We start from the raw sequence: 12,160 nt of genomic DNA on the forward strand, positions 1-12,160 counted from the left end.
TCGCTGGCTCCTCCTCCAGCTTCCTTCAACGCTTCAAAATAAAATGCAAACGAAGGCCAAACGGCCGCCCTGCTCGGCCTGCGATTGTGATTGCGAACGCCAGATCTGCCCAGGTGTGTGTGTGTGTGTGTGTGTGTGTGTGTGTGTGTGTGTGTGTGTGTGTGTGTGTGTGTGTGTGTGTGTGTGTGTGTGTGTGTGTGTGCGTGCCACACCTTCGCCAGTGATAGCTGGGCTTGGCTGAAGATGGATGAATAGGTGGGTGGGTGGAAAGTCGTTATGTAACAGAGCTTTAGTTGTCAACCGTTGTCAAGTGCTCGATAAAAGGCCAGCAGTCTTAGTTTTAAAGCAGGGCAGCATTGATCATAATGGCAACAACAAGCTACAGTGTTTTTTTTGTTTGGTTTTTTTTGGGAGGTTTTTTTGGAGGGTTCAAAGTGTTTCTAAAAAACACTCATACTTGAGGACAGCGAGAGAAGCACCAACTCGACTGTGCGTCAGCACACCTGGCAGCACTTTCACCTCAGGACCAGCCGCGCTTGTGATGAGAGTTGCGGGGTTGCTCACAGCGAATGTTTTCAGGATGTCCCGAGTCCTGGTCGCATTTTCTGGAACAATGGCCTTGAGCCGCTCATGCATGAGCACCGCCTCCCTCCCTCCGTCCCCCCCTCCCTTCTTTTCTTTCGTCTGACTCTTTCTTTCTCTTCATAAAGACGCTCAGATCGCTGAGCTTCGTCTGTGTGTGTGTCTGTGTGTGTGTGTGTGTGTGTGTGTGTGTGTGTGTGTGTGTGTGTGTGTGTGTGTGTGTGTGTGTACAGTCCTTTTTCTCTCTTTACGTGTTTACTCGAAGGCCTTTAAGCACGCAGCTGGTTCCTTTGACACTGACCAACACCATCCACCACCATGTGAACCATCCAGCTATTGAATTTTCACAATTTTTAACATGTTTCCTCAAAGTTGGACTTCTAAGCCCGCTGCATTTCATCATGTGAGCTGATGCTCCCAGTTCTACACCTATCATAAGCAGCATTTCCATGATCCCTTGAATTGCGCAAAACCTAAATATCGCAATAAGAAACTCGTAATGGAAACACCTGAACTTTGAAAAACCTCTCAAATTATGTTGTATGTAAATGTTGTTATGTTTGGACGGAGGAGACGGAATATTTTTTATTTTATTTTTTTTTTGCAATCAAAGAGAAAAATATAACAACCATTCGAAATGCAGATTTATCGCGAAGTGTTTTGTACCTACACCCTCCTCAAAGTGGGGTCTTGCTGGACGAGACTTTACGAGAGATTTACGGTTTATGTGCTTCACACCATTCAGTGGAAACACCTGCAAGTCACAATTGTACTTTGTCAAAAATTTCAGAAATATCACTTTTATTTTGCGAGAAACTGTCATGGAAACATGGCTACTGATGTCAGAACCACAAGGCTGCACTTCCACTGAGGCGGGATTAATCAGTGGCGTCTTACGTAATCTAGATGTGAGCGGGGGGGAAGCAGGTCCCTGTTTTCACTGCGCTAATCAGCGGCCGGGCCGGGCCTGCGGTTTCCCAAAGAGGGAAGTGGTTTGCTGGAATAGGAAGTAGCGGCTTCGTAAAAGCGCTATTAGTAGGGCGATCGGCCACTGTCAGAGTTGAGATGGGAGAAGGGGCGGGGGAGAGAGTGGTGGGCAGCGGCTGAGAAGCGCATCCTAGCCAAAGTGTTGACCTTTGCAGGGGACACCTCGTTTGTCAGCTGCTAGCGCTGTGGAGTGGTCTTAATTACCCCTCCCCGCAGAGGGAGAAGGTCTCACTTGCAATTTTCTCCTCTTTCCGCCGCGTCTCTTTCTCTCCCCTGCAATTCCTCTTCAGCCGTCACGCCGAGCCTTTTCTCCCCTCTGGCAGCCGGCGATTCAACAAGTTTACAGGGCCTGACTGTTGCACCAGCGGGAGAAAGTCGATGCGGCGTGCAAACAAAACAAAAGCTGTCCTATTCTCAGAAGTGAGTCCCAAAAATACTAGTTTGTCTACTTTTTTTCTCTCCTCCTTTTCGTGCCACGCCATCCCTTCAAATATTGCACACTGCGTTCCGCCTGTCCGTTGAAAAAAACACCGACCGTTTCTGGAGGAGGCTCACGCCGCTCCTCCGGGCGACTCGGGAGCTCGTGAGAGGGCCGCTCGCGCTTATAAATCATTCAGCGTCGTCGTCGTCGCCCAGGCTCGGGTTCCTCCGACGCACATGCCTGGTTTCAGGTGACGTGTCAACTCGGCGTGACCCGGCCGCTTCCGTGGCGCTCCCTGCTGAAGGTGCGTCGCGGCGACACGACGGCCAGCAGCTGCTGTCGAGAAAAATTCCCCGGGGGATTGTGTGAAACATGAATAATCGCTGTTATTAATGTGCAAGGTTTTGAGAGGTTTCGGTGTTTCCATGACAAGTTTTTTTCGTACGATATTCAGGTTTCGCGCAATTCTATGGTTCTTGGAAATGCAGCAACTGTTAATTAGACTAGGGGGGAAAAAAGATCCACCTCTTCTCTAAAGGCTTGGTATTGAGTGCAGATCCCTTTTCCTCTCATCCCCCCATGCCCCCACCCCCATCTGCTGCTGCTGCTGCTGAGATTGATTTGTTTCCATGGTTCCTCTGTTTTGTTTGATGGCCATTTCTTCTCCTGCTGGCATTCTCTCTCTCTCTCTCTCTCCCCCTCAGCACATTCATTTTGTGTGTTCACCTGCTCTCTTTCTTTCTTTTTCTCTCTCTCTTTTCTTCCCCTCCACCAGTCTTTACAGGTGATGCTCTCCTCGCTTCACTCTGAGCTTGACATTCAGAGTTTCTTGATGAAAATTCAGTCGCCTCACCGAGTTAGTCGCCGCCCCCCTTTTTTCACCTTTTATCTGCATTTTGCTGAATTGTGTTGGTGTGTGTGTGTGTGTGTGCATTTCGCATCCTCATTAACTCCTCACTACCACATGTTCTCAACCTGAGAACATTTATTCTGATGGTCCTGGCTGCCTTAACGAACCAGTCATGGCTGTCAAACAATCAGTTGCGCCCTAAAAGAAAAAAACTAAAATTCTTTTATTTGTCTGGACGTGCAGGAGCGCGAGAGAACAACAACAGAACAGCAGGGCGTGTTGCACGAGGGCGTAAGGATAACTCGATGAGCCTGCAAGCTTGTGTGTGTGTTCTTTTTCCTTATGCATATGAGTGGCAGCGACCAAAGGAAAACAATGCATAAAGAGCCCAGTGTTGGCCGATCCCACCTGTTCCCCCCCGGTGAACAGATCCCCTTACAGCCGAGCACAATAGCCAGTAGAGCATGGATGTATAATAAGAACTGGATACCGGACTGGCAATATGCCGACGCGCCGATTTTTCCCAGTGACTCGAGGTATTGCAGCAAAAAAAATGAGTCTGGGGAGTGTGAGGTAGTGTGATTCTCGCTGCAGTGCTCCCCCGGTGGTGAAACCATGCATGCACATCAGGCCAGAGTGACCAAATGCATTCGAATCTAAAAAGTTTCCCTTGTGATTCCCCTCCGATTCTTCCCCCTGGTAGCAGCTGCTCTTTTGGTTTTCCTTTAATATCCGAGGGTCTGTCATCAGAGTCTCAACAGTAGTCGTGAAGTGCCGTGGCGTTCACTCTCACGACGGTACTGACCTTTCAACAGCCGCATGCCGCACCGTGACGTCTTCCTGCCAGCTCGCTTCTGATTCCCACGAATGCTCGGCCCGACTCGACTCGCGCGGGAATGAAAAAAACTCCTGTGAGTGCTTTTTTTTTTTAACGTGTCGTCTCCCCTACGTGTGCCTCCACCTGCAGAGTAGAAGCCCAAAGCACGGCCCCAGCCCGCAGCCCGGCGTCGGCGACCAGGTGGACCACCTCTCGCTGGCCTCCCTGGAGTCCCTGGACACCATGTCTGAGGCCGACATGCCGTCCGGCTTCACCCGCGGCACCCGGATCCGCGCCAGCCTGCCCGTGGTGCGCTCCACCAACCAGACGAAGGACCGCTCTCTGGGTATGACGGGAATTATTGGCTGTTTCACTTTGTTTTGTGTGTTTTGTTTTCAGGCCATGGGCTCTGATTTGAAAGTCGGTCGAATTGCTGTTAAATGCAACCCGTAATCTTTGAGTCGTAATCCCATAAAATGGAAAAGTCTTAGGTCTGTTTAGATCAACCCCAGGTGTCTCTGGTGTACCCTAGTGGTGGCCTGCAGTATAACCCCATATCCAAAATAAGGGAAGACTAAACAACAACAACTTTGCACTGTTGAAGTTCTCCAGAGGCGTTCTTGCGGTCTTTTCTCAGTGATTTCCGCTGATGAAAGGTCCCTGATAGAAACCTGCCTCTGGTGCTGCTGCAGCGCCCGTGTTAATCCCCCTGGCAGCAGCTGTTGTTTACGGCTGGCAGTGGCCTCTTCTTCCGTGGTTATTCAGAACACCTCACCCTACTGCTGCTGCTGCTGCTGCACGGAGCTGATAGGCTGAAAACGCTCTCCTGCTGGCGGCTGGCAAGATTTGCGAGTTGAAAATGTGCGTGCTAAAGTCCCAGCGATGGAGAATGTGAACCTTGAACTGCCAGGAGGCCGAGGTGAAAGTTGACTGCTGCTCGTCGGCCCCTGATGATACAGCGCGAAGCCCCTGTCGCGTCATTCCTGCCCTCACTTCAAAAACACTCCTGAAACTCTGCTGTAAAAAAAACTCTCACCCTTTCACCTTGTCTCCCTGCCCCCCCCCACCCCACCCCACCATCCCCCTCTCCATCTTCCTCTCCCTCCTCCCCCTCCCATTCCCTTCCTCAAGCTCTTTTCCACCTCAGCACACACATCCGTTTTCATTAGAGTTCATTTCCTCCGCTGCGGAAGATTAGCAAAATTCGTCCACAATGTGCCACCGTGTTATTGACGGGATTAGGGATCGGGGGCGGGTTTTTTTTTTTTAGGGACACACATGGCGTTTCATTTGCATATAGAGGCCGTGCGGAAACTGTGTAAAAGCCGGCAGAAGTGGGTTAGCGGCGCGTCAGGCCGGAGAGACTCTAGCTGCGTTACCAGTACAGTTTTTTTTTGCAAAATAAAAGTTTTTTTTTTTTTTTAATTGCGATATTTAGGTTTTGCACAATGCTAGGGGTCATGGAAACGCAGCTTCTGAGAGGTTGGAATAGGCTGTGAGGTTTTTGACATAAGGGGACATTTGCTGCTAAGTAACAGCAAAACGTCTGAGTGGAAAAATGGAACAAACTGTGGAAAATAAAGCCACCCTTGCAAAAAAAAAGTTGCAATAATAACAAGAAGTGCCGCGCCACGCATGCACACATGCGTGCACTCTCTCACTGCACGCTTCGTCCCTCTCTTTTCGGAAAAACATGAGGACAAAGCGTCAGGACAGCGGGGGGTCATGGTGTGTCGAAAGGGGAGGAGGGGAAAAAAGTTGGGGGGGGGGGGTGCGCCTCATGTCCCTCCCACAGCACAAACACTCAAACACAGACACACACAGACAGACTTTTGCAGGGTCCCAACGGACGTGTTGGGGTTTCCTACTTGAGGCTCAAGTCGTTGCCTGCTCTTTTTTTAGCCGCTATTTTTCGTCTGGAGAATCAAAAGTGCGACTCAGCAGAAGGCAGGAAATCCCTCAAACCTCCGGTGTGAGTACCGAGCTCCATCCAGAATGTCGATTGTGTGTGTGTGGTGTTGCGTTGCATCTCATTTATTTGTTTTTCCTGCTCTCAGCGCCGTATTGATTTTCTCTTTGACTGATTTGAACTTGATGGTGCGACTGGACGCTGTGTTGCTTTTTGTCCCCCAGCTTCAGCTGAGTTTTAACTTCTTTTGTGTGAAGCGGGCGGGTGGTGGTGGTGGTGGTGGTGGGGGTTTGGGGGGGGTTTAAGTCATCCTGGAGCGCTGCAACCCATTTGGTCAGGAACCAAACCGGCCATTTGCTTCCAGTGAAAGCCCGGCGCTCAGGAATGCAGCACGGCCGACTCTTTGTTTAGAGGCTCCGCTTTTATTTTTCTCTTTCTTTTTTTTTCCCCACCCCGGTGAATAAACTCACACTGGAGACGCTCGAAGCGCCACCGCCGGCACGAGGTGTCTCGCAATCGGGATAACGAGCGCGGCGAGGGATGCAAAGTGAGGTGGCGCTGCTCCACTCTCTCTCTCTCTCTCACTCTCACTCTCTCTCTCTCTCTCACTCTCTGCCTCTCTCTGCTAGCGAGACTCCCAGACGGGGCGACGGTGGACTCAGCACTTTTGATTTCCTGGATTTGCCCCTCGCTCCGTCTCGCCGAAGCGTGTAGGATCTTGTTTGATACTTCTACCAAACATCTGGTAGCTTTTAACCGGCTCTGCCCTTTTATGGGGCTACGCTGACTCCAAAACCATTCCTCTCTCCCCTCCAAAAAGCCGGGCCACATGTGCAGGCAGCGTCCGGGTGTTGCAACGAAAAGAAAAACAGCTGCATATTTTTTTCAGAAAGGGGGAAAAAACAGGTAAAGGTGTTGGGAGTGAGTTTTTTTCAGCGTTTGCAAGATCTTTGAATCTGCTTTGAATGGGATGGCAAAAGTATCACTTTTTTTTTCCTGGTCTCGTTTACACAAGAGTTGCGTGGAGGTTTCCATAAATTTTGTGGGGGCGACATCTGTTTTTTTCTAGAACACAGTACCGAGGCCACACCCAGAGTTCAGAGGTTTGGGTTTGTTGTTTATTTTTTTTTTGCCTCTGCGCAAAACTTTGAGCGGAGCTACGGCGTCCTGTTCCCTTTACTTTCCCTCCGTCCTCCTGCAAATCATCTGGTTATTGAGTCATTTGTAGTCAGAACCTGACGGAAGAGTTTAGGTAGCGCAACGATCCGGTTTCATCAATTTTATCCATTCCGAAGCTTCAGGCCGGCCATTTATTAGTGCTGTAAAGGGGGAAAAATCCTTTAAATTGTGAGCTTTAAGAGCAGTTCATCAACTGCGTGTGTGCTGGCTGCAAGTTGGCTCATTTAAAAGTGTTGGTAGCACCGAGCGGGACGTGGCCCTGTCAGCCGGGCCAGGTGCCAGTTGTATTTCCACAGCCCAGGAGCGGCGCTGGCTGGGGAAAGTAGTTTTTAAATAGAACTGCTGCTGCTGTTATTGTCGTTTTGCTCCATTGTTTGACCTGAGAAATAATCATCTGCCATCTTATACAGCCAGTAAATTAACCCAGCATTTCAACACAAAGCCTTTCCAAAGTCCCAGCGCTTCAATTGACACCCTCCCTAAAAAATGAAAATGTCAAAAAAAATGCCGCAGGCCCAACGGAAGCCCACAGGCCGTCTGGCGAAACCATTAGTGTTACGTAACCGCCGGATTGAGGAGGACTCGCACCGCCACCGGCCAATCAACAGCCTCTAACCCTTCTGCCTCTTTCACGCCCACAGGTGTGCTCTACCTGCAGTACGGCGACGAGACCAAACACATCCGCATGCCCAATGAGATCACCAGCATCGACACAGTCAGAGCTCTGTTTGTCAGTGCCTTCCCGCAGCAGCTCACCATGAAGATGCTGGAGTCGCCCAGCGTCGCCGTCTACGTGAAGGACGACATGAGGAACGTCTACTACGAGCTCAGCGACGTCAGGTGAGGACTTTTCTGAGGGTTTTGACACGACCAGTTTGGACACTTTTTTCTTTTTTTTTTCATCTTTACAATTTTCTTCACTGCACATAGATACTGAAGGCATCAAATATATGAGCAACATATATGTAATTGTGCAGCAAAGAACATGTTAAATAACTCTAAATATGCTTTTATGAAAGGTGGTTATTTTTAGTTTCGAGCAATGATGTCCCCTTTTTTTGATGAAAGCCTTTATAGAATTGCCTGCTCACTGCAATTACTTCACTAAGTTTATGCACAACAATGTAGTATTGTGTCTTATTACATGAACTAAAGTAGACATCAGCTCGGTGACATCACATACTTCCCATCCTGATTTGTGCACCGAGACGTCGGCACACCCGCATCAGCTGTGGTTGCATGGATGCATGGCAGTCACGTTTTAATGGGCAGGGTTTGTTTTTCTTGTTTTGTTTTGTTTTGTTTTTTTATAACGGCTGCGTGCTCCCTCGCTGCAAAACAGGATCTGTTTGCACGAAAGGGGGAGCGTCCCTCGTTTAGGAAGTTGTTGTGAAGCTGTCAATACGGCTGCCACGCCTCTTAAATCAAAGCTGTGCCAGCAGTGGGAGGGTTGATAAAAGAGAGAGAGAGGGCGAGTGCGTCCTTTCCCTGCACTTCCTTCCGGAAGCGTCACTGGGCGTGAAAACGCGACTGGGTGAATGTTCTTCACAGATGACGCCTTGATATCTTGGTCTGATTTTGGAAATTTAAAAAAAAGTTCATATTGGTCTTTGTTGTGTCCTAAAATGAGTCGAGTGTATCATTTACGAGCAACCTTTGCAACCATTACCCTGCCCTGATTGATTTTCTTCAGAATGTTTAATCAGTAACGCAGCGGTTTTAATGCGCTCCGCTCCATTGTCTCTCGCACACACACAAAAAAAATCAAAAACAAACATCGTGCACTGCACTTTCATGAGCACGTGCAACTTTGCCCCGTCATTGGCTGCGCTCCTGCTCAGGTCCAGTCCAGACAGTGTTTACTCTGTGACTCATTCATTATTATGAGGGTTGTAAAAAAATGAGCGTCTTGTGATCCCCCTCGCCACAGTGCGAGTGTCCCGGGTGCGAGCAGCTCGCCTCCTATTCACTCCTTTTCCAACGTGGATTAACGGTGGAGGTTTTTTTTTTTCTTAATGGAATTCGGAAATTAAGAGCGATGTCGGACAGAGATCTGTCGGCGCCTCTGCCGGGCTACAAGCTCTTGCCCAGGCTGATGAGGGTTCGCAGGGAGAGGGGGAACAGGCCGCTGTCTGACGGCGATCTGTGGGCTGTGTCTTTATCGCCGGACCCCTCTGCCCACCGCAGGAGCATCACGGATCACAACTGCCTCAAGGTCTACCACAAGGACCCGGCCCAGGCCTTCAGCCACGCAGCCCGACCCGCCAACGGAGACGCCCGGGTGAGTGAACCGCCGAGAAACACACCGTCAGCACTATAGCTGAAGGGGGGAAAGCAATGAATTATTGGTAAAAAAGAGAGTGTAGAGTGACTGTGCCTCATTAATATCTTTACCATGAAAATTTGTCTTGTCATTATGAAGAGGTTGATGGAAATAATATCAGTTTCTCAGTTTAAAGCTACTAAACACACTCTAAGTATTGTTATCTTAGAATCCAGCGTCTGATTTGTTGACTCTCTTGCTGGTAAACAATCTTCCTGTCATTCTTGTTGTCCATGGGTTCTGTCGAATGGTTGTCTCCTGTTGCGCCCCGTTTCACACTGCAGGAATTGTATTAGCCTCAGCAACAGCAGCATCGTCCTGGTGCTGCATTTCATTTTTCAAACGTGTTGCAAAAAAACCTGGAATCGATAAAAGTCTGAAAGGGCGACGAGACAAACGGATGTTGCCGAGATCTCGGCTCAGAAGGCGTGTTTCCGAGGAAATGATTCCCTGTTGGCTGGTTCTCTGTGTCGGGGGTAGAAAGAAAAGTGCATTGAGCTGCAATAAAACCAACTCTGCTCACTGACAATGAGAGCGTTGGAACACTCAAGTTATATAAGAAATGTTGAGAAGCATTAAGGCGCTCGCGACAGCCCCTCAGAGGCTCTTGTGCAAACATGTCGTGGGGTTAAGAAGAGAGAAAAAAAAGCCAAACTGTTATTGTGTTTGGTTCTATCAATGATTAACGAGCTGCAATTGGTTTGAGACTGGAGGTGGTTGTCACATTTGACGGGCGGGTCGGTGAACCGGCCCCGGACTCGCTGGTGAAAAACACACATTTGCTGGCTTTTGTTTCACGAATAAGAGCCTCATTTTGCCCAAGTATGCAGAGGACCTTTCATCCCGACAGTTTTGAGCCAAAATGCTGTGAAAGAGACAAAAACACCTGTTCAAACACTGTGGTGTTGGGGGGCTAATAGAAGGAGGTCTCCCTCGCCGCATCTGCTTGTGTTATTAAGTTTCACGCTTGCCTTAGAGTCGACCAAAGCAGCAAATGGTTCAATCCAATTTAAACATTCAGCTTATTTCTCATGTCTGTTGGGAACAAAGCAGTTCAGACTATGTGAACCACAGACCTTTTTGAAACCCTATTTTAGGTTATGATTTACCACTACTGGCGAGCCACTGGCCTGTGATGGTCATGGCCCTGAACACTGCGGGAGGGAGGCCTCCTTTATTTTTCTGAATGAAAGTTGGCAACGCTAAAGGTGTGCCAGCAAAACTAGTCAAGTGACAAACTCGTGCAGCCCCTCACTCTGTTGGCGTCGGCATCCAGCTAAACTGGAACTAAATGCCCTTCTTCTTCCTTCCCTTACATGGCCGTGCATGCGTTTATTTTCCAAGTCCTCTCTTGTGCCTCCAAGCAATAAATCACCTGCACGTTTGGTTGAAAAATACAGACCCTGGGAGTATTTTTAGGACTTTTTTTTTTATCCAGTGTGGTTGGTCTGCCAACTGACAAGAATTGTCCTTACGAGCCTCTCCTGGAATTGGCAGAGAAATCAAAGGCTTCGTCGCTGCAGAGGCAGTTTCTGTGGAGGAGGGCGTCTGTGGGCACCTTCCATCGTGAAAATTATTATGGTCTGATTATAGTTTGGAGCGACTCGGTACTCCTCGGCTTCTCTATTGTGCCTTTTTTTTTTCTCTCTCTCTCTCTCTCTCTCTCGGTTTTTGCTTCGTCAGGCTTGTTGCTGCCATATTTATGGACTGGGTGTGTTTTCACTACCAGCCAGTGTCCTTTTTTTCTCTTTTATGACCTTAATGGCAGCCAAGCCTTCAGCCTTTTCGGGGAGGAGTTTTCCTGTCGCCTGTGTCGCCATGCGTGGTCCGTCATTCACTGCATCCCGTTATTTGTATTAGCGTGGGAGAAAATGAAAGCAAACACCACAAAAGTCCCACTGACAAAATGGAGGCTAGCTGAGGTTTCGCGGAGGATTTAGCGTTTTGATTTTGACAATTTTTTTTATCTAAAAACCAGGTCCAAGCCCTCAAAGCTAAATAAATATCTGTGGCATTCTGAAATAATAAGCAGCGATATCGCTGACGTCAGAAAACAAAGATGCAATATGCTTTCCAACCACTAGATGGGAGGAAATATCACACGCGGGTACTTTGTACCAACCTGTGTGCAAAATTTAGTTGCGTCCAAGTCAATAATAAACTTTATCTATTTACAGATATTATCTGTTTAACATGCTTGTTTATAGCCTATTTTCTATTTAGTTATTTAATTACATTTATGAGATGTACTTTTTGATTTCTTTATTCTTTTTTTTTTTTTACATCAGATGCACAGTGAAATGCTACATGGCGGCCGCGACGGCCCGCACCCTCTGAGGCAGCCGCCGCTGCACCACCCGGTGCAGGCCGCCCTCCCCGGCGCCCCCCACTCCATGCCCCCCTCCCCCTCCAGGATCCCCTTCGGGTCGCGGCCGGGCTCGGCGGCCAGCAGCTCCACCATGCCCAGGGAGCGGGTGTCCAGCGCCAGCCCGGCCGGCCGCTCCAACTCGCCCTGCCCCAGCGCCATCCTGGAGCGGCGGGACGTCAAGCCCGACGAGGACGTGGGCGGCGGCAAGAGCCACAGCCTGAGCCGGGCCAACGAGGGCCTGTACGCCGACCCCTACCTGCTGCAGGAGGGACGCATGAGCATCGCCAGCGCCGGGATTGAGGGTCCGGAGCACGGCATCGCGGGGGGCTTCCACCGCGCCTCCATCCGCTCCACCAGCTCCTACGGCGGGCCCAGCCCCACCGACTCCATGGACCACCCGGCCATCTACAGGCAGAAGTCGCGCAACAGCCAGCTGCCCACGCTGGGCTCCAAGACCCCGCCGCCGTCCCCCCACCGCATGGCGGAGGTGCGGATGATCGACATCCACGGCGGGGCCCCCCACGGCATGCCGCCCCACGCCGTGCCCATGGAGAGGGGCTCGCCCGTGCGCCAGTCCTTCAGGAAGGAGGAGGTGGGCGGGACCAAGCCCCGCGGCAGCGGCGGCTCGCCGGTGGTCGCGGACCTGCAGGGCCACCTCCAGGGGCCCCTCCCCCCGGCCGGCGACCACCAGACGCGGTAAGAATGGGGGGCGGCAAGGCCAGGG

General features: G+C 50.1%; 1 protein-coding gene across 14 annotated transcripts in view; it reads left to right on the top strand.

Moving 5' to 3' along the window:
* Window positions 1–12,160, top strand: part of kiaa1217 (KIAA1217 ortholog) — a 91,717-nt gene that overhangs the window by 65,609 nt on the left and 13,948 nt on the right. For 10 of the 14 annotated variants that reach the window (XM_076047333.1, XM_076047335.1, XM_076047329.1 and 7 more), the window contains exons 3-7: window positions 2,766–2,846; window positions 3,808–4,003; window positions 7,387–7,585; window positions 8,933–9,026; window positions 11,357–12,132. In XM_076047333.1, the coding sequence (XP_075903448.1) occupies window positions 2,766–2,846; window positions 3,808–4,003; window positions 7,387–7,585; window positions 8,933–9,026; window positions 11,357–12,132 (1,346 nt within the window). Of the gene's footprint in view, window positions 1–2,765; window positions 2,847–3,807; window positions 4,004–5,478; window positions 5,630–7,386; window positions 7,586–8,932; window positions 9,027–11,356; window positions 12,133–12,160 lie in introns of those variants that run through there. The other 4 variants (XM_076047327.1, XM_076047339.1, XM_076047337.1 and 1 more) reach the window with 2 other exon arrangements.

Source organism: Nelusetta ayraudi, unplaced genomic scaffold, assembly GCF_046127955.1.
Source record: "Nelusetta ayraudi isolate G7.1 ecotype Tasmania unplaced genomic scaffold, CSIRO-AGI_Nayr_v1 ptg000094l, whole genome shotgun sequence".
Classification (NCBI taxonomy): domain Eukaryota; kingdom Metazoa; phylum Chordata; class Actinopteri; order Tetraodontiformes; family Monacanthidae; genus Nelusetta; species Nelusetta ayraudi.